Raw genomic sequence first — 20,738 nt, 5'->3', positions numbered from 1 at the left:
TGACCATTTAAATTTACTTGCAGATTGTCTGCGGCTATGCACACACTCTAGCACTAACAGATGAGGGCTTGCTCTATGCCTGGGGAGCTAACACGTATGGGCAGCTGGGAACTGGCAATAAAAATAACCTGCTAAGCCCGGCACACATCATGGTGGAGAAAGAAAGGTAACTGGGCTGTACCGTGTCTCGGGATTATATGTGTGGTTTTGGACTTGGGACTGTGTGTGCTGAAGCTATGGGGTTTGGCTTTATAACTCTTCTTCTTCTTTTTTTTTTTTTTTGTAACTCTTCTTTTTATTAACATTGTGATTTTGAACAAGAGTTTGAGTCGCAGCCAGAAGGAACATGAACTTGGTATGATTCTTGTGCAGCTTTCAAAAATAACCGTCTGTGATTGGTGGGCATTAATGCATCCTGGTATAATTCTTACTGACTTCTTGTGACCTGTCTAGTAGGGAAGCAAAGTAGGGCCTATCACCATGTAGAAATTCAGACTGTAGTACAGACTTTCCCTTTGAGCCAACTAAAATAGCTTTTAAATAAATAAAATCTCTTAAAAGGTCAATATCAATTTAAATATTGATTTGATTTAATGTGTGTTGCCGGAATAAATGCTTTGTTCAGCCAAATCGTGAGTTTTTGCCCACTAAGTTTTAGAGGGTTGACTTCTGATTGTGGAACCGTGCCTGAGAAGCGTACAGAGAAATGTGTCTGGCATGGTGTCCGTTTGCATTAGGAGTTCAGAGTCCATTACCCCAAGGCCAGTGCTTATTTAAGGGGTGAGAGAAAAAGTCATATTAAAGAAACAATATATTGAAGGTACTATTTATTTATTTATTTATTTTTTTGCCACTGGCTAAGCCCCGGGAACTATCAGGACATTTTGCCTCTGTCCACTTTCCTCACCTACTTTGGTTTCTAGTCCCTTCTTCCAAGTTTTCCTCAACAGTTTGCGTTAGTTAGTTAGTAACCTTGGGAATGAGGTTAGGATGAGGAGTGGAGCAGCGAGCCAGGGGAGACCACGGTACTCTTGCTGTGATCTTCTGGTTTTGTCCTCATGCCTGATTTGACAGCTGATGTCCCTGTCGGGGGCTGTTGTGTGCAGTGCTGTAAGCATGACCTCTATCTTCTATCTTCTGCTGTGTGCTGTAGGCGTCTCTGATAAATAAATGACATACATTTTTCTTAAAATTTTCCAGGGTGGTAGAGATCGCGGCCTGCCACTCGGCGCACACGTCGGCGGCCAAGACCCAGGGCGGGCACGTGTACATGTGGGGCCAGTGCCGGGGCCAGTCGGTGGTCCTGCCTCACCTCACCCACTTCTCCTGCACCGACGACGTGTTCGCCTGCTTCGCCACGCCTGCCGTCTCGTGGCGCCTCCTGTCTGTAGGTAAGAAAGCCCAGGGCTGCTTCCACCCAGGAAAAGAGCGGTACTAGCGACTGGCCAGTGCTTCTATGTTTGCTGGTTGTGGGCTCCTTCAGGTTCTAGAATGTTTTATTCTCCAAAAGCTTTCATTCCTTTCCTCAAATTAGATTTGCATAATAAAATGTATTTGTATGTTATAAAATGTTATAGGACTTCTTATTTTCTCCCCTTTAGTGCTTTCATTTTAATTGAGGTGAGATTTACATCCATAAAGCTAACCATTGAAAGTGTACAATTCAGAGGCATCTAGTATGTCCACAGTGTTGTGCAAACACCATTTATATCCAGTTCTAAAACATTTTCATCGCCCTGTACCTGTTGTGCCGTTGCTCCTCATTCTCCCTTTCCCCATCCTTGGCCATCACATATTTGCTTTTAGTTTATAGGGATTTACGTGATCTGGGTATTTTTTTTCCTTTTTTTTTTTTTTTGAATTGAGATCTGGGTATTTTCTATAAATGGAACCATATAATGTGTGACCTTTTGGGTCTAGCTTCTTTTACTTAATGTTTTTGAGGCTTATCCGTGTTGTATATATCAGTACTTAATTTTTTATGGCTGAATGAAAGCGTGTTTTGTGTATAGACCACATTTTATTTATCCATGCATCTATGGATAACATTTGATGGATGGTTTCCACCTTTGACTGCTATGAATACTGCTGTTATAGTATTTGTGTCCAAATACTTGTTTGAGTAGCCTTTTTTTCTTTTTTTTGAGTAACCTGTTTTTAAGTGTTCTTGTTATACTAAATTTATTATGTAATTCAATATGAACCAAAAACGAACGGTAAAAAATGAAAAACTTGTGATTTTTAGGATGGCACGTTAATTCCACTTTCTTCTCTCCTTTTCTTTCAATCAATCTCAAGTACTTTTATGTCAGAAGGGCATAGAAACCAAGGTATTAGGGTAGTATAATTTAGGATGATCTTTGGTTATATAGATCTGTCCCTTTTCTGAATATTGTCTTTTTCAAGATTCATTGATGGAAAGAGGTGAGGTGTCATAAAGCTGAGTAGCCATCAACAAGAGGAGTTTAAAGTCTTTTATTTCTTGTACATTTCTGCCATTTTTGCTGATGCTTTTCTTCTATGTTGTTCTTTATATGCAGAGGGAATAAGTGGGTCATGATGGCCTGTGCTTGAAAATGAGTAGCTCTTGTCAACAGTAGGGTTTGGGTTGCGTTAGCAATTGATAGTGAAGGCCAGCCTTGTAATACATGTCATGCTCAGGCGTGTCAGACAGCTGGCAGTGGCAGTCATCATCAGGTGACCAGTCTTTATGGTCATGGGGACAACTGTGTTTACGAAGAGTTAAACTGCTGCTTAATTTAAAGTGAAATAAATAGAACATTTCCAGGTTCTCTATAATACAATATATACTTTTTTTTTTTTTTTTTTTAAAGAGAGTGTGGGGAGGGTGAGGAAGGGCAGAGGGAGAGAGAGAATCATCAAGCAGGCTCCACACCCAGCATGGAGCCGACATGGGGCTCTGAGCCAAAATCAAGTGAGACACTTAACTGAGCCCCTCCGTTGTGCCTACAATATATATTTTTTTACAATATCTTTTTTTTTGCAGTGAATGTTGTGATTTGAAAAAAGAATAGTTAACAGAATGGGACCATTTGAGCATAATCACGCACGTATGGCAGGTCCAGCCACACACTGTGTACATCTTCATATTCCAGTGTGCTTCTTAACCTGTTTATGAAAGGCTTCTCTAGGTACTTACCTCTCAAAAATCCTAATCCTGAAAAGACATCCTTTTTTTTTTTTTTTTTTTTTTTTTTTTTTAAGACATCCTTTTCAGAAGAAAAGGTGTAACATTTTTAAATACTGTTTGGAAAAGATAAGATCATTTAGTATCTCCCAGGTGATTTCTTTCCCATCTACCCACTAAAAGTCAGAAGAGTTTTTTTCCTCTCAGTTTACCATCTCAACTGAGTGTTAGAAAAAAAGTCAGATGCTGAGGAAATACCTCATAGGAAGACTTCTCTGAAAGGAGTTATTGTAGTTGTTTCCCGGAACCAAAAGGGGGAAAAGGGTTATTTCAACCCTTAGGACTGATGCAGAAGTGGGGGCACTGATAGGAATCTATTTTGTGTATGGGTGGGGTAGAAATTTAGATCTCTGGGCTCCTTGCCATCTTAGTCATTTCCTTTCTTTTATTTGCCAGGGATCTAGGTTACAGGGTCAGGGAAAACCTGATTTTTGAGAGATTGTCCACTTTCCCCCATAGTTGGGAGAGCTCTCATTCTGGGAGCTCAGGGGAGGGCATGGGCAAATGCCATTTCCTTGAGAGATTCTGATGATAAAGCTCCTGGAGAGGGGCGCCTGGGGGGCTCAGCCAATTAAGCAGCTGCCTTCAGGTCGGGTCATGGTCCCGGGGTCCAGGGATGGAGCCCCGCCTTGGGCTCTGCTCTGCTTCTCCCTCTCGTCTCCAGTCATGCTCTCTGTTGCTGTCTCTTTCTCTCTCTCTATGTATATATAAAATAAATAAAATATTAAAAAAAATAAAGCTCACAGATAAGCTTATTTGCTAAGTTTCAGCCTCAGTTTTAGCAGATGTCACTCCTCCAAGAGCAGCAGGCTCTTGAGACACAGCCCCATTCTCATCTTGCGGGCGGTCCACACCTGTCGCCTCTATTCACAGCACCTGTGTTCATCGCCAGTGATCTCAGTAATCTTTTTTGTTTCCCTGTTAGCCTTCTACTTGTTTTCCTTTGCTCGTGCATATACGGCACAGGAAGGTGTTAAGTAATTTGTACAAGTGCCTTCACCTTTCTTCCTAAGGACACAGTTCTACTTACGTAGAGTCGTACCAGCGGTTCTTATCAGGCTGTGTGATCATGTTTTTGTAAAACTGTTCCCTTTGTGTATACATTGTTACTGGGTAAATTTGCTCTGGTTTTAGATAGCACGTAGGCATTAATGTTTGTGCCTTTATTTTTAGGATTAAGGTGGTATCCTTCCACATACCTAGGATGTAGGTTTTCTCTGTATAAGAACAGGACTGTGTAGCGTTGCTACTTCACTGGTACATTTATTTTCTTGCCATTCCTTTGGTTGAATTTATCATCCCCTTGAAGCAATCCTAAAGCAGAGTAAAGGTATTCTTGGTGTCTTGGTCAAGGAAAATGGATAAATTCTTGGTCCTCGAAGAGAACCACTGAAGTTTTAAGTAAGTAGTTATATAATCTATAACTTTTTCTACTTTTAAAAAATAGACATTTTAAAATGTCTAACTTAGTATGTAAGACTGGTAATCGGCCTTTCCAGCTACTTATTTTAGGTGGTTTGTAGACTCAAGATACTTATTTTGATACAGTGAAATTGATTTGTCAAATAAGACATGAATTCTTGAAAAAAATCTGATGGAATTATTCGTCATGCTGATGGTTATCTTTTTGAAATCTTTCATAACTCTAGCAAGTTTCCTGAGCTTTCTGTATTAATAATGTGTTTTTGCCTTCAGAACATGAAGACTTTTTAACAGTTGCTGAATCACTGAAGAAAGAATTTGATAGTCCAGAAACTGCTGATCTGAAGTTTCGAATCGATGGGAAATATATCCATGTCCATAAAGCTGTTTTGAAAATCAGGTATTTTTGCATGAGCTTAGAGATATCAATAACTCTTTCTTTTTTTGAATTCTCCATTTTTTTTTTTGTTATTCCACAAAATGGGGACTACTGCCTTGGCAGTAGAGAGAAATGGTACAACTTAATATCTTTGTGAATAGGATCCGTGTGTTATCAAAGAGTTTTGCCCATGTGTGTGAATGTGCACTCGTGTGCCTTTTTGAAAAGGCATGTGGTAGTGTAAATATTTGTCTATATTGTGTTAGGGTTTTTTTCTTTTTCCTTTTTTTTTTTTTAAGATAGAGAAAGAGAGAGAGAGAGAGAGAGAGAGCGCGCTGTGAGCCGAGGGTGGGAGAAAGGGAGAGAGAATCCCAAACAGTCTCTGTGCTGGGCGATGCCGGGGGCTCGATCTCACCACCCTGAGATCATGACCTGAGCCGAAATCAGGAGTCTGACACTTAACTGAGCCACCCAGGAGCCCTGTCTATATTGTGTTTTAAATGAGGATCTTGTGACTATTTATTTCCATTGACAAATGTATTTACACGTTTAAAAAAATATAAAACATTGTTAATGAAGAGTATGTCCTCTTTTACACTTAAAGATTCATTTTTCCCCAAGCAGAAAACTCTCATGGTCCAGAATGGGTCTCTGACCATGAGGGCCATCTAATTCCTAATTAAAGGAATGTTCTTTAGATAGATGACGGGATTGTGTTTATTAATAGTCGTTTGGACCCTTGCTCCCTGAGGCTGCCGTTACTGAGAAAGAGGCGAATGAAGTGAGGCCATTGAGAGTTGGACTGCCCATTTACAAGACCCTTTTGAGATTTAGTTAAAAACCTATTTACATGGGGCACCTGCGTGGCTCAGTGGTTGAGCGTCTGCCTTTGGCCCAGGGCGTGATCCTGGGATCCAGGATCGAGTCCCCGGACAGGCTCCCTGCATGGAGCCCGCTTCTCCCTCTGCCTGCATCTCTGTCTTTCTTTCTGTGTCTCTCATGAATGAATAAAATCTTTAAAAAATAAAAAAATAAAAATCTATTTACAAAATAACATGATATAAGGGAACACAAAAGCCATGTATCAGTCATTACTGCTATATGTCAGTCATTACTAAGAAAGTAAATATCTGAACCAATGTATTAAAAGATGAACTGGAAATGTTCCTTTTTTCTGTGAACCTGTGGTCAGCCCGTCTCTTCCTTTAATTGCTCATTCCTTGCCTAGACAACTATTTTTTTACTATTCAGATGAAGCAATATCTTATGGAGTTGGGGCCATTCTTTTAGTTGTGAATGGATTTTGAAAATACTGTGTTTGGGTCCCTGGGTGGCGCAGCGGTTTGGCGCCTGCCTTTGGCCCAGGGCATGATCCTGGAGACCCGGGATCGAATCCCACATCGGGCTCCCGGTGCATGGAGCCTGCTTCTCCCTCTGCCTAAGTATCTGCCTCCCTCTCTCTCTCTTTCTCTGTGTGACTATCATAAATAAATAAAAATTAAAAAAAAAAAAGAAAATACTGTTTATTTACACCACATCTCATTTTAAAAGGACCTGGAAAGATGGCTTTTTAAAACTGAAGTATATTGCCTACTTAAGAAATCTCAGTCTTTAGTAATCAGTTTCTCCCGCAGGTGGCTTTTTTACATGCAAATACTACATAAAAAGACCCGCTTAGGTTTTTTTGAAATTTGTGACCCTCCTAGTGAATATATTTTGTACATAAGTTGGTAACAGGCTTGAGAGGATTGGAAAGGGAGCAGGTCAAAGCAGAGGAACAATATAAGCCTGATGGCTGTTTTGAAGATGTATCAGAAAAGAAGGAAAATTAGCATGTAAGGTAATGGGATAATAATCAGCCTAAATGTAATCCAGTTAACATTTAAAGCCATTTTAAGAATATGCTGATTACATGAAAATTAAAAACCAAATAAGTTATTTGATGATTTTTTTTTAAAGATTCCCTTTATTTATTCATGAGAGAGACACACACAGAGAGGCAGAGACACAGGCAGAGGGAGAAGCAGGCTCCATGCAGGAGCCTGATGTGGGACTGGATCCTGGGGCCCCAGGATCATGCTCTGAGCCAAAGGCAGACGCTCAACCGCTGAGCCACCCAGGGGTCCCCAAATGATGTTGATATAGTCAAAGGTTTGAACTCTCATTCCTGAATTTCTTTTAATTTCATTGTTAAAATGCATTTCCCTACAACACTTTTTAAGAAAAACAAGTGAGCAGAATGGTTGATCTGAATGAGGACTGTGAAATTATATTCGGTGTACCGCGTGGTACTTCTAGGCTCTGTTTATAATTCTTAATATTTAATGGGAGATACTCGTCAAAAAAATGCAAGTGAATATATGCAAGAAGTGAATGCGAAAGCCTGTGCTAGCGAAAGGTTCCTGATCCTGGAGCGTGTGGGCCCCGTGTAGCCGTAGGTAGGGACGCCTGTCCTACCGCACGAGCTAACTCTCCATGTTCTGTTTAGGTGTGAGCACTTTCGATCCATGTTCCAGTCTTACTGGAACGAGGATATGAAGGAGGTGATAGAAATAGACCAGTTTTCTTACCCAGTGTACCGTGCCTTCCTCCAGTACCTCTACACAGACACAGTGGACCTGCCGCCCGAGGATGCCATAGGTACCTCCGCCGCCGGGATGGGCTGAGCCGCGCCGTCAGAATCCCCCTCGTGCTCTAATAGCGCTGAAGCGTGAAAATGTGTCGTTTATTGGTTTTTACGTGGCTTTCAGACAGTATTTGAAGTAAATGCCTTTAAAAATAGTGTTATATAATTATTATGGTTAACACTTGCGGCCACAGGTTACGATCGTGGACTGTGTTAATCTGTTGATACTGAAGTGCACATTGCTAATGCATTTAGCATCTCCTCTTGGAAACAAAATCGGGGCGGGGGGTCCTGTTTATTCCCCTCTGTGTTGTAGAAGAAGTGGTATGAAGTGAGTGTAGGGGAGGTCAGCTCTGGGATGGGGGAGGTAAGGCGTGAAAAGGATTTATTTAATAAACTTTAGAGTATTATTCACTAAGGAACTTCTGATTTATCTACATAACTTTTTGGCAAAATGAAATATGTATGTTCATAAATTGTGGGAAATTAGCGTAAACTTGATTAAACCTTCCATACTTTTTGCTTTTAGGTCTTTTGGACTTGGCCACGTCTTACTGTGAAAACCGACTGAGAAAGCTTTGTCAGCACATTATCAAGCGCGGAATTACTGTGGAGAATGCGTTTTCACTGTTCTCTGCTGCAGTCAGATACGATGCAGAGGTAACATAAAATAACAAACAAACTCCCCGGGGCCGCCCCCTGCCCCCCACCCCCACCCCCACCCCCGCCTTCTTGCATGAGACAAGGAACTGGAGTAATTTCACTTCTCTTTAGGGAATCCATGAACTGACTGGGCCCTAAAAAATGAAATCTGGCCTTGCTTAGTTTATTCTATGTTCATAGTTTCAAAAATGATTGTTTTTCTACTTTCATTTTTAACTAAGAAAAGAAACTGAGGTCCAAGCAGCTGTCCTGCGGGTTGGAATAGAGTGTCCTACCCAGTTGGGCTCTTGCCATATTTTAGCTTGAGGTGCTTCTCAAGGTCAGCACACATATTTCTTTCAAGACTCACTTTGCCGTCTCCCTAAGTCTACCGTGTTGTAAACCAAGGATGCTGTATGATTCCTATCTGTGTATGCTCCGAAACTCTGTCTTTTTCTAATTATAACTCAGCTATTCATGTGTCAAGAACTTGCTCTGGACTCCTTTCTGTTTGTGTGTTTGGTTGTGAATGATTGGTTTTGTACGGATTGAATTCTCTTTTAAAAAATTAATTTATTCGTAATAGACACAGAGGCAGAGACACAGGCAGAGGGAGAAGCAGGCTCCCTGTGGGGAGCCTGATGCGGGTCTTGATCCCAGGACCCGGGGGTCACAGCCTGAGCTGAAGGCAGACACTCAACCACTGAACCACCCAGGCGCCCCTGGATCGAATTCTTAATCTAGGATTCATGGATCTCTAGAGAGTCCATGAATAAATGGCCTTTGGGGAGTCTAAAATTTTGCATTTAGTGCATTTTTTTGAAGTTAAGGACCAGAATGTCATCAGATTGTAAGCCGCTTGAGAGCAGGAACAGTTTCTTATTCATCTCTGAAGCCCGTAGTGCCTGGCACACAGTAGGCACTGGGTAATAAATGTCTGTTGAACTGAATGAATATGGTACCACCTGAGGACGTATTAAGGAGAGCTGGTGAACTAAAGGCTGGTATGGTTGGTTTTATAAATTTATAGAGAACAGGGCAGCCCTGGTGGCTCAATGGTTTAGCACCGCCTTCAGCCCAGGATTTGATCCTGGAGTCCCGGGATCGAGTCCCACGTCGGGCTCCCTGCATGGAGTCAGCTTCTCCCTCTGCCTGTGTCTCTGTCTGTGTCTCTGCCTCTCTCTCTCTCTCTCTGTCTCTCATGAATGAATAAATAAAATCTTAAAAAAAAATTATAGAGAACAAAAGGTAGAGAGCAATAGCCTTGGAGTTCAAGAGGTCTGACTAAGGCAGACACCTTTAATGACACAGCCCATTCTTAGAGGGATTTTGTCATCATTTGACCAGGCACAGTGCCTGGCATCTGGGGATTTACCAAACACCTGCAGAGGTCTGTAACTGTTGCCTCGGTGTGGGGGAAGACAGACTTCATCTTTATCACACTTAGGGATCAGAATGGATCATTGTGTCTTATATTTTCCACAATGCATCCTATTTTTATTTGAGATTATATTATGATTATAAATAATTGATAAGGTCAAACAGCTGACTTTCACTGTGGCCTGGCAACAGATGGAGTGATGATCAAAGTAGATCATTTCTAATAGGAAATGGAAGTATAGATTTTCTGCCTCTTCTGTGACGCCATGAACTTCTTTATTACAAGTGCTCTTTCTTTAGGTTCCATTCTACCCAGTGATACAATTTTTTTTTTTTTCAGTCATACAGTTTTTAACTGGCCGATGTCTGTTCTGTCTGTTTGTTAATTGACTTCAGCATCTTCTCTGGGTCTCTCCCTACCACTCTTCCCTGCTAATGAGGTCCACATTCCTGGGATTAGGATATTGCTGACTAAAACCAGTTAGAACCATCTGGCCAGAGGCAAACATCTCCACACTAGGTGCTGGAAATTTCTTTCTCACTTTAAGCTAAAATCTACCCCAGAAAGTTCACAGAAAAAAACCTTGTGCCACGTCTACCCCGCCAGCTCGTTTGTTGTTTTTTTTATTTACCTGTTTTCATTTTTCTCATATTAAGTATAGACACATTAAATACTGTCCCTTCCTTGAGACTGAAAATACATGTGATTCCCTAGAGTCTGTGAGAGTATGGGCATTTGGTCGGCGCTCAAGAGTGTATGTGGAGTTAAATGAATGATTAAATGTATTCAAAATACCTCAGCACAAAGCTGTGCTTTTTTAAAAAATGCAAAAACCAAAACCTCCAACCCCACAAATACTATACATTCAGTGTAGGAAAATTAGAAAACAGAAGACAAAAAGAGAAAGAACCACCTCTGTCTTTCTAGGCTCTCTCTATTTTTAGATTCTTACAGGAGTTCTATAATTGACTAATGTACTTTCACATTATAGTTCCTTCTAAAATGCAGTAAGTAAATAAAAAAGTGTTTAGGATATAAAAATAAAACCCACTTACCGAATCCATTAGTTGATAGGAAGCTACTCTTAAGTCAGATTGGAAATTAATTGCCAAAAAAATTGAGTGACTTTCAGAAGTTCTGCTTAGGGAGACCAGATGACTCTTCCTTCATCCTGTGGTTGAAGTACTAGGAAGATGGAGATTACGTGCTCCTCGTGTTTCTTCTCTTTTCTGAAAGTTTTTGCAGTTCCTCTATACCCCCTTTGACAAGATAGTTTCAAAGCAAATATACGCACATAAAAGCAACAAAAATGACTCAGTAGTGAGGAAGATTGTTTTACAGTAAGCTGCTCGTGGAGCCCGAGTTGCGAGCGCTTTGCCAGGCTCTCTGTAGGTTGTGACTGAAGGGCTTCGCGCAGGAGCACTTCTCTATCCCTCCAGTACAGACCCAAGTGAACATTGCCATCAAGGGAGAAAATGTGAATGAAACGCTGTACCAAGAGAGTTCTAGTTCTCATTACATGAATTTTGAAATGTTTCTATTTATATTGTTTCAGGAAGTTTTTGTTTTTTGTTTTTGTTTTTGTTTTCTTAAATATTTTATTTTCTCATGAGAGAGAGAGAGGTGGAGACCCAGGCAGAGGGAGAAGCAGGCTCCCTACAGGGAGCCCGATGGGGGACTCGATCCCGGGACCCCAAGATCACAACCTAAACCAAAGGCAGAAGCTCAACCACTGGGCCACACGGGTATCCCAAATTTTTGTTTTCTATATATGTTTGAACATTAGGAGAAATAGTTGAGAACCAGAGTAGAGAGCTTCCCAGAAAGTCCTCCTTGCTGAGCAACTTACGTCCTAAGATTTTGCTATTGGTGGGAAGCCATAAATAATAAGGCCAGGAATCTAATTCCAGAATTGGTTTGGGATATTGGTATTGAAAAGTTTTATGCTAAAGCCAGATGGTGAGGTTTTTTTTTCCTTCTCTTTTGAAATTAAAAGTTTTCCATGAAAACTTTTTTCCATGAAAAGTTTTACAGTCGACTGTATTTTTTTGGTTAGTGAGACAAAGCACCTTATTTTGTCCTGTGTAGTAAGACATTTAAGTATTCTAAAAAACAAAACCAAAGACCACTGTGATCTGGAATATTTCGCACCTGACATACACTATAAAATAAATTCTAAACTTAAAGTTTTGGGGTTTCATTTTTGTTACTACCCTAACAACATGTTTGGACATAAGTAGGAGTAATTCACAGTCTCTTGCCATCTGGAATGTGTCTCGAGTGGGGCTTGTGACACAGAGGCCACCTATGTCACCCTGGCCATGTGCCTTCCATAGAATTCTTAGCATTCACCTATTTTAGCTTTGGAGGACTTAGGATTGGTTAAGTTCATTCAGGCTGTAGTAGCATTTTTTTAAATGTGGGTATTAAAGCCATCAGTTGTTTGTGGTTTATTTTGTTACTAAAGAAAAATCTATAGAAAGAAAAAACAAGTTATCTTCAGAGTATACAAGTTAATGAAATAATATAAATGTCAGAAAATTTGGAATGGATTTATAAATTATTTCAGAATAGCAGTTTATTTTGCGCTTCCTTGCTAATTGCAGCAAAGCTGATATTTTATCTGATTTACCTCGGAACCACTTTATAATAATTTCACCACCATTTATTCATTAATAAGGAATTCCGTTTTAGTAAAGTACCAAGAATACCGTTTTAGAGCCCCTGATTTTATACCCTCCCCACTCCTGTATTCGGTGCGCCTTAAGAAGATGCTTTCCGTCTATGATGAGCTTCGTCTACTGGTCAGATGGTCCTTCTTGTTCTTCTCGGAGATACTGTATAGAAAGCCCCGCAGTCCTGTTCTAGGTAACTTACTAGAGGTTTTCTGGGTAGTGAAGATATGACCATTTGCAGAATAAGGTGAACGGATCATGTTTGGTTCTTCAAATACTTAAGAGTTATCAGAAAAACCTTTATCTCATTTACACATCAAAGGCCAACTGGCTCAGGGCGCTGGCTCTGGGGTCAGCTGCGGGTCGGCTGCGTGGCCGCACCCCTCGGGCTCACGCAAGTGAACCTGCAAACCCAGTTTCTCTCTCTCCAGTGCGTTCACTGCTTCCTTTTCCGTAGATCTGCCTTAAGCAAGATTCAGTTATTAAACAACAATTACTTACATAAATAGCCCAGATTTAGATTATTTTCAGGATTCTCTAGTTAAACTTTTAATGTTTGAAACTGCAAAACATTTTTTGAATCCTGAGATCTCTCACCAATTCACACTAGCTGGAGGGGAAGGGAAGGCCCTTTGATGGGCCTGTTTTCATTCATGTGTGGAGTGATTGGCCAGTAGGGCACCCTCTGTAAACTTGTGCTACATAGAAAGTTCTTAAAGTTTATACTCAAGACAGCCTCTGTGTAATTAGGAAACTGGACAAACTCGGTTTTTCCACACGTACTCTAAAAAACTTGAATTCTAGATTTCTAGACGTGGACACGATAAGGTTTTGCAGTGTGAGGATTTAGTGCAGTCTTCTTTGAATCTGAAATCACGTAATTAAAGGTTAGTATTTACGGATCCTTGTCCGATACATGGCATGGTTTGAAGAACTTTCTGTGCTAATGATTGGTTATTTCTCCCTAAATCATGTGTAGAAAAACTAGTTTTCTATTTTTGATGAATAAAATCAAAATGACTTTTATCTCCCCGTGGAATATAATCTAGTGCCGAAAGCTGTTGCTTGACCTTTGGGTCGTAGCACCAGGGGGAGGGCGTTTTCCTCGGTCATGGCGTGAGGAGGGGTGTTCCACGTGGTCTGCGGGACGCCCAGCCGTACCTCAGCCTCCTGGACTCCCGTTCAAACACGCTGACGCGGGGTCGTGCTGATATTTTAAACGCGTCGCGAGTTATGTGGGAAGCAGAACTCCGGCAGCAGCTGACGCCGCACGTTAGACGCGACTCCGTCCTACCGCTAGGTGGGAAGGGGCCGTCCTTCAGCTGGGGCCCAGGGGCCCTGACAGGAGGGGGCGTCCGTTTGCAGGGCCGCGCCGAGAGAGCGGGAGGGGACGCGTCTCCGCCGCCTGCGGCTCCCGCCACGGTGGCTGGACACGGGGAGCCCCGCGGCGCTGCGGCGCTGTCGGGCTCCTGGCTTGGTCGAGGCCTGCGCGTCGGCCTCCGCGTGGCTGGCCAGGCCGTAGCCGTCCAGGCGTTGGTGGCAAGAGCTTGCGGCGCGGCGCGGCGCGGCCCCGGAGAACGGAGAGCTCGTTTCCGTCCGCCCGGTACTACCGGGTTCCCGGGTGCGCGGCGCGGCCTGGAGGGCGACCGTGCGGGGAGCCCGCCGGGGACGCTGCCTTCGCCTGCGCAGGTCTGTCCTTCGGGCGTCGGGCGTCGGGCGTCGGGCGTCGGGCGCGGGAGACCCTTGACCGGACAGTCTGGGCTCGGAGTCGGAGTCGCGTGGCGGGACCTGTGGGCCGCGCTTCCTCGGGCTCGCGGGCTGAGGCCATTTTCTGGCGGAGCGCGGGAGCCCGCGGATTCGAGGGCCTCGCAGGTTCTTCCGTCTCCTGTGTCTCGGGGGACGTCTCTTCATCACTTCCTGCTCCACGGTAATGCTCCGGCTTCCTGACCGTGGCGGGACACCTGACGGGCTGAGGACGCACGCACGGACACACGCACGGACGCACGCACGGACGCACGGACGCACGCACGCTACTGTGTGGCCTCCGGGCCGCGCCCAGGCCGTCCCCGGCGCTGCGTGCCTCTGCGTTCTCGGGCGTGGGCCCGCGGTGCTGGGTTCGCTGCTTCCGCTGCGCTGAGGCTAAGTAGCGCGCCTGCTGGTGCCACCTGTGGCCGCTTGTGTGCTGAGGCGGCGCTCTCTGGCCTCCACCATCTTTCCTAGGGGAGGGCGGAGGACCTGGGGGAGGGTTGGGCTAGATCGGCCCGGTCACAGGTAATGAGAAAGGCCTCTCCTTGTTTTTATTCTTGTGCGTCCAGGACCTCGAAGAATTCTGCTTTAAGTTTTGCATCAACCATTTGACAGAAGTGACGCAGACTGCAGCCTTTTGGCAAATGGATGGGCCTCTGCTAAAGGAATTCATTGCTAAAGCCAGTAAATGTGGAGCCTTTAAGAACTGAAGCCCACGGCCCTGGGCGCTGCCAGTGCTCTGGGGCGGCCGCCGGGCGTGCTTTGTGCCGTGCGGGGACGGAATTTTGCAGGTAAAACCCCATCCGGTGGGCCTTTATTCCACACCTGAGACACATCGCAGCGCTCCGCGTAGGAATATATGAAGGATGGCCAGCGTCTCCCGAACCCACCTCCATCACCTCTTATTTCCAGACACGCGTATCTCCAACGTGACCTTGATTTGGCTGGAACATTGTAACGGGGGGAAGCTTGGCTGCTGCTTATTTTGCGTGTTGTTTTTGAGGAGAGGACCCTGTGAACTCGGGAAGGGGGATCTGAGGCGACTCCCCGGGTTCACACACTGACACCGGGAAGGGGCATCGTTTGTGGGTTGTGACATAGTCCCGGAGGCCCCACCCCGAGCCAGGGATGCTGACCTTGGGACGTGTTGAAATGCTGCGTTGGTTGCTAGTTCAGTAGCCACACTGTGAAGGTGTAGTGGAGGGAGTTTGGGGCTTTCGTGAAGGTGTAGTTGGGGCACTGTGCAGTGTTTGCACCACTGGGGACCTTTTCTGACTTCGTGATTGTATCAAAGTAATACTCCGTGTAACAGGAGCCCAACGTGTCGAGATGATGAACGTGTAGAGATGAACTTCTCGGTCAGCCGAGATCTCTCGGGAGCCTGGACTAGCTGTGAAAAGCTGATATGAAGGAGCTTTGGACAAAGGTCAATATTTTATGAATTAGAATCTCCACTACTGTCCAACAGTGTTTTATTAGGACAGAGTCTGAGAACTGAAGTTTAAATCCCCCCCCCCCCCCGTTTCCCCTCGAAATGCTCATCGTGGGAGGAAAGTAATGACACGTCAGCATAGCTTTGCCTTCCTAAATGACGGCTGCTGGATCGTCAGATCTACTGCATCCCACTCAGAGAAGCGGTTCTTAAAACCACCTTTCTGGCAGGCCTTGGAATGCGTGTTAGCCCTTTTATCTAGGCCAAGTATCACAAATTTGCTTATCTGTAACCTCAGCAGCTTTCATTTTAGATTTCCTCACCTTTTAATTGTGTTACGTATAATATTTCGCACAGTTTAACTTTGAAAAAGGATCAAAATTATGGTTTCCCTGAAAGATCCTATTTAAAAGGATCTGTTCAGTTTGGTCTGTATTTTTTTTGTTTTGTTTTGTTTTTGTTTTTGTTTTTGTTTGGTCTGATTATGAAACGTGGCTTTGGGAGGAAGCTCTGGGTTCTATCACGTGTGTCCGTTGAGCCCCCTGTAAGAACAGAGCTTTGTTCTGCTCTCTGGCCCACGGACTCATTTCCATTTGTGAACTCTTTCCTGTTTGGAAGTTCCTTCCTCTGAACTTGGAGCCTAAGTACCTTTTCGGAGCCAAATTAACCAGAGGGTGAAGAAGATACGCTGCAGCTGCTATTTTTAGCAGTTTTTCTAGGTGTGTCTAGGGGGTTGAGTGGGAGTAAGGGCCCCAAACATAGTTCATTGATGATTATAAACCTTAGCGATCCCAGTTCCCTTTTCTTGACCATGTCACAGGTGATCGAAGCCCAGTCAGTTATTACATTAGACTTACTTCTGCAACACGATAGAACTTTTCTTACTAGGTTGATAAATGCACATTAATTTGATTATTAGCTATGATGGGTAGTGTTTGTAACAATCACTGTTCCGTAGACTTATGATCTGGACAACCAAGAACTTCAGTATGTTTACTGTTACTCTTACTTGAAAAAGAAAACTTAAAAAAAAAAAGCACAAAATAAAGCAGTAGATCCATTTCCACAGATTGTTCATTCAACAGATATTTACTGAGGTTCCTCATATATGTGAAGAGCCACTTTTCATAGTAGATTACTGAGTAATTTGTATTAATATGTGCGTAGTGAAGAAAACGGGAGTAAGTCCTTTGAAAAGTACTTGAGTATCTTTTTTTTTTTTTTTTTAAATACACTCTTATTTTTCTACTTGGTTTTATTGTTAATCATAGCAGGAAAGGAAAACTGTTCTTTGAATTTTTTTTTCATCTGATGTAATAAAGAAAGCCAAAGTATTCATATTTCTTAAGCTAGCCCTAAATGTACTCTTGAACTTTTACTGGAACAATGTTTGATACTCTAGTGTATAGACTGTATTTATGTAACGTTTAGAATGACATATTAATAAATAATCTAGTAAGACGTGTGTGCAGGGTTGTTCTTTCCCCTCAAAGATCAGTAACGCGCTGCCTCAGGAAGGAAGGAAGGAAGTCCTGACCCTCGTGCGGCCTGGATGACCCTGAGGACGTCACGCCTGTCACTGGGGGCCAAGGACCGCATGACCCAGTAAGGGAGGTGACTGAGGTGGCCAAGGTCACGGAGACAGCAGAACGCTGCCCGCCCGAGGCTGGAGGTAGGAGAGAGGACTCCAAGAGTTCATGTTTCATGGCTACAGCCTTTCAGTTTGGCAGCATGTCAGGAGCTCTGGAGGTGGATGGCGTGGATGGCGTGGATGGCGTGGTGCAGCGCAGCCGTGGGCACGTCCCCCCTGTTCCTGATCCCCGCACTTGACCGTGGTTAGCACGGTAAGTTCCATGCTAGGTGTACTTTGCCACGATTTAAAAAAAAAAACAAATTGTTCCTGTGATTCTTAGCAGGTATCAGGCTAAAACGGGTGCCCCGGTGAACCTGTCCCCTGTTTCCCAGTTTTGTCCCCTCCCCTCAGAGAAATCCTATGGTTTTATTCCTGCTGAAAGATAATACAGGTGAACCATCGCAGCAGAATAATGTGCCTGGATCCTCGTACTTAAGAAATGAAGGGAAGGACGTAGTCCCTGTCCCCAAGGAACCTAGAAGTTATCAGGAGAGACGAGAGAGAGGTTTAGGAATTGACACAAAAACATACATTTATAAACAGCTTTTCACAGCAGTGAGGGAAAACTTAATAGGTTAATATGAGAAGCACAAGTGTAGGGAAAAGTTAAAGCATCCTTCTCGCTCATTCCAGAACAGCAGGTAAGTGACACAAGCCCAGGCTTAGGGGTAGGGGCTGATGAGCCTTCCAGAACCTGCCATAAGCAAGTCTGGTTAGAATGGAGAACCTAAGCCAGGGCCCATTAGAAGGAAACGTGGGCAAGGCGAGTGTCTGTGTGTGTGCGTGTGTGTGAGGACGTTTATTTCCCACGGTGCCAGACGTTGATGTATTTTCTTTTTTAGTGCCCACGTTTTGTGCTGTGAGGTACGCAGAACGAAGCTTAGGTAGAGTAGATAATTCGATGGAAGTTTTTCAGTAGGAAGTGACATCGCACAAGTACAGGCCTGCGTCTGTGTTAATAGTCGGCCTCCTGCTGGCCTCCGTTATGACCGTCAACCCCGTGCTGCTCCGCGGTGCCAAGTGACCTACCGTGGTGGGAACGACAGGTGACGTCAGAAGGTAAAGCGAGGGGATGGGGGTGTTGAGTAAAGATCATGACACTAACACGCAGGTAAGCTTTGCTCCAGGATGTACCCTTGGGGAGGAAGGCGGAGTAAAGTCACAGCTGGCTCGAGAGAAGGCTCAACGTGTCCGGGACGGACTCTGGGTGCCTGTCGTTTTGGGGCCGTTTTCACTTCCTGAATTCTTATTTATTGTAGTAAAACATACATTTACCATTTTAACCATTTTTAGGTGTACGGTTCAGAATATTGTGAAAATCGAAGTACAGTTGACCCGTCTCAGGTTGTCAGCAGGGCTCGACAATTCTGTGTGAGACGAAGCGCCCGCTGGGGTACATGGCGTTACCGGCCGCCAGGCGCCCGGTTCTCATGGTGCCGTTGCCCGCGTTCCCTGTGCTGTTCCCTCCATTACTGTCACTGATGTTACGCCTACACGTTGGAACTCCCAGTCCTGCCACCTGTTTGCCTCTTTCCCGTCCCCCTCCCTTCTCTGTGCTTTTCTCTTTTCTGTTCATTCGTTTTATGTGTTAGATCCACATACACGTGGCCCATATGGTATCTGTCCCTGGCTCAGGCCACCTCGCACAATACTGTCTGGGTCCCTAGATTTCCTTCTTCTTTTTATGACCGAGTAATATTCCTGTGTGAGTGTGAGTGTGTGAGACTGAGTGTGTGAGAGTGTGTGTGAGGCGGCTTCTTTATCCATTCGTCCACCCGTGGATCCGCAGTTCCCTCCGTGGCTCAGCCGTCGTGGAGAATGCTGCAATAAGCAGAGGTCCATACGTTACTTCACAGGAGTGTCTTAGTTTTCCTTGGCCAAGTGGCAGCGCTGCAGTTACTGGATCAGGGGACCTTTCGGTGTAGTTGTTGCAGGAGCTCGCACACCGCCTTCCGTGGCGGCTGCGCCCGTCTGCATCCCCACCAACAGAGCACGGGGGTCCTTTTCTCCCCACCTCCTCGCCAGCATTTGCTGTTTCTTGTCTCTCGGGTACTCGCCATTGTCACAGGTGTCAGGTGACGCCTCCTGGTCAGGTGATACCTCCGACTCGCATTTCCCTGATGCCGAGTGATGTTGAGCACGTTTTCACGCGTCGTTGGCCATCTGTTTGTCATCTTTGGAAAAATGTCTGTGCAGGTCATCAGCCCATTTTTTTCATCAGAGTATTTGACTTTCTGGTGTTGGGTTGTATGGTCCCTCATTGATCTTGGATGTTAACCCCTTATCAGAGATGTCATTTGCAAGTATCTTCCTCCATTCAGTAGTTTTCCCTTTGCTGATGGTTTCCTTTGCAAAGTGCAAAAGCTTCTTAGCCTGATACAGTCTCATTAGTTTATTTTTTTGCTTTTGTTTCCCTTGCCCAAGGAGACCCCTCCAGAAAAATGATGTCCCAGAGATGACTGCCTGTGTCCTCTTCTCGGAGTTTTGTGTTTCCTGGTGTCACATTTAGGTCTTGAATCCATTTTGATTTTAGGCAGATGCTTGTCCCACTGACCCACCCAGGTGCCCCTTGGCGTGATCCCTCCATCCTTACGTCATGACCTGTTTTCTGGCTCTTGTTAGAGCCTTTGTTTTAATGTTTCTTTTATCTGATACGAGTATTCCTACCCTAGATTTTTTTTTTCACTTTCATTTACAACGTGTATATTTTTCAGTCCCTTCACCTTCTGCATGTGACTTTAGGTCTGAAGTGAGTCATCTGTAGGCAGCATACAGATGGGTCCTGCTTTTTTTTTTTATCCATTGTTATTCTGTGTCTTTTGATTGGAGCAGTTAGTGCATTTACATCTAAAGTAACTATTGATAGGTATGTTCATTGCCATTTTGTTAATCGTTTTCTAGTTGTTGTTTTTTTCTTCTCTTGCTTTTCCCGTGTGGTTTGATGGCTATCTTTACTGTCACACTGGATTCCAGTCCCTTGACCTTTTGTGTACGTATCATCGGCTTTTGGTCTGTGGTTACCGTGGGGTTCATATATAACATCCTCTGTGTATAGCTGTCTCTATGGAGTTGACGGTCAGTGAAGTTCAAATACACTGTTCAGCTTTTACTCCCTCCTCCATGTTGTATGTATGTCCTCTTGGACATGTTTTAATTTTGTGTCCCTTGACCAGAATGTGTGTATATATAGTTTAGCCTCCTCGCTAGTCTGGTATGTGAACACCGCACTGGGCGTTCAGGGCACATGGTGCTGGGAGGTAGATGGAACGGCAGTGGACCAGCAGCGCTGGCTCCTAAAGCCTCTGGCTGCTTGAGGCCAGGGGCAGGGGCAGCAAGAAAAATAGCGGCCAATACTTTTGTTCCCAGAGAACAAAAGAACTCTGCGGGCTCCTGCCCCTCTGGCCCGCGTCCTAAAGTTAGTCAATAAAGCTTTACCTGTATCCCAAGTGCTTCCCAAACTCTGGCATCTGTGTGGTGTCTTGGGCCATTCCTTAGGGTGCTGGCTGTTGAAGGGCAGGGACCTCGTTTCCTTAGCTCTTTGGCTCCCCCTGAGGTGAGCCCCACTGTGGTTTTTAAAAGTTCTATTTACTTATT

The 20,738-nt window shown here is 44.2% G+C and overlaps 1 protein-coding gene across 2 annotated transcripts in view; it reads left to right on the top strand.

Moving 5' to 3' along the window:
• The window catches only part of RCBTB1 (RCC1 and BTB domain containing protein 1), a 49,286-nt gene extending 32,314 nt beyond the window's left edge, over positions 1-16,972 (top strand). For both annotated transcript variants that reach the window (XM_041731287.1, XM_041731288.1), the window contains exons 8-13: positions 24-166; positions 1,201-1,391; positions 4,904-5,030; positions 7,498-7,649; positions 8,165-8,295; positions 14,649-16,972. In XM_041731287.1, coding sequence (XP_041587221.1) covers positions 24-166; positions 1,201-1,391; positions 4,904-5,030; positions 7,498-7,649; positions 8,165-8,295; positions 14,649-14,789 — 885 coding nt within the window. In that variant the 3' untranslated portion in view covers positions 14,790-16,972. The remainder of the gene's footprint in view (positions 1-23; positions 167-1,200; positions 1,392-4,903; positions 5,031-7,497; positions 7,650-8,164; positions 8,296-14,648) is intronic.
• The last annotated feature ends 3,766 nt before the right edge of the window (positions 16,973-20,738 follow it).

Source organism: Vulpes lagopus, chromosome 16, assembly GCF_018345385.1.
Source record: "Vulpes lagopus strain Blue_001 chromosome 16, ASM1834538v1, whole genome shotgun sequence".
NCBI lineage: Eukaryota > Metazoa > Chordata > Mammalia > Carnivora > Canidae > Vulpes > Vulpes lagopus.
This window is presented reverse-complemented; position numbering and strand designations above follow the sequence as displayed.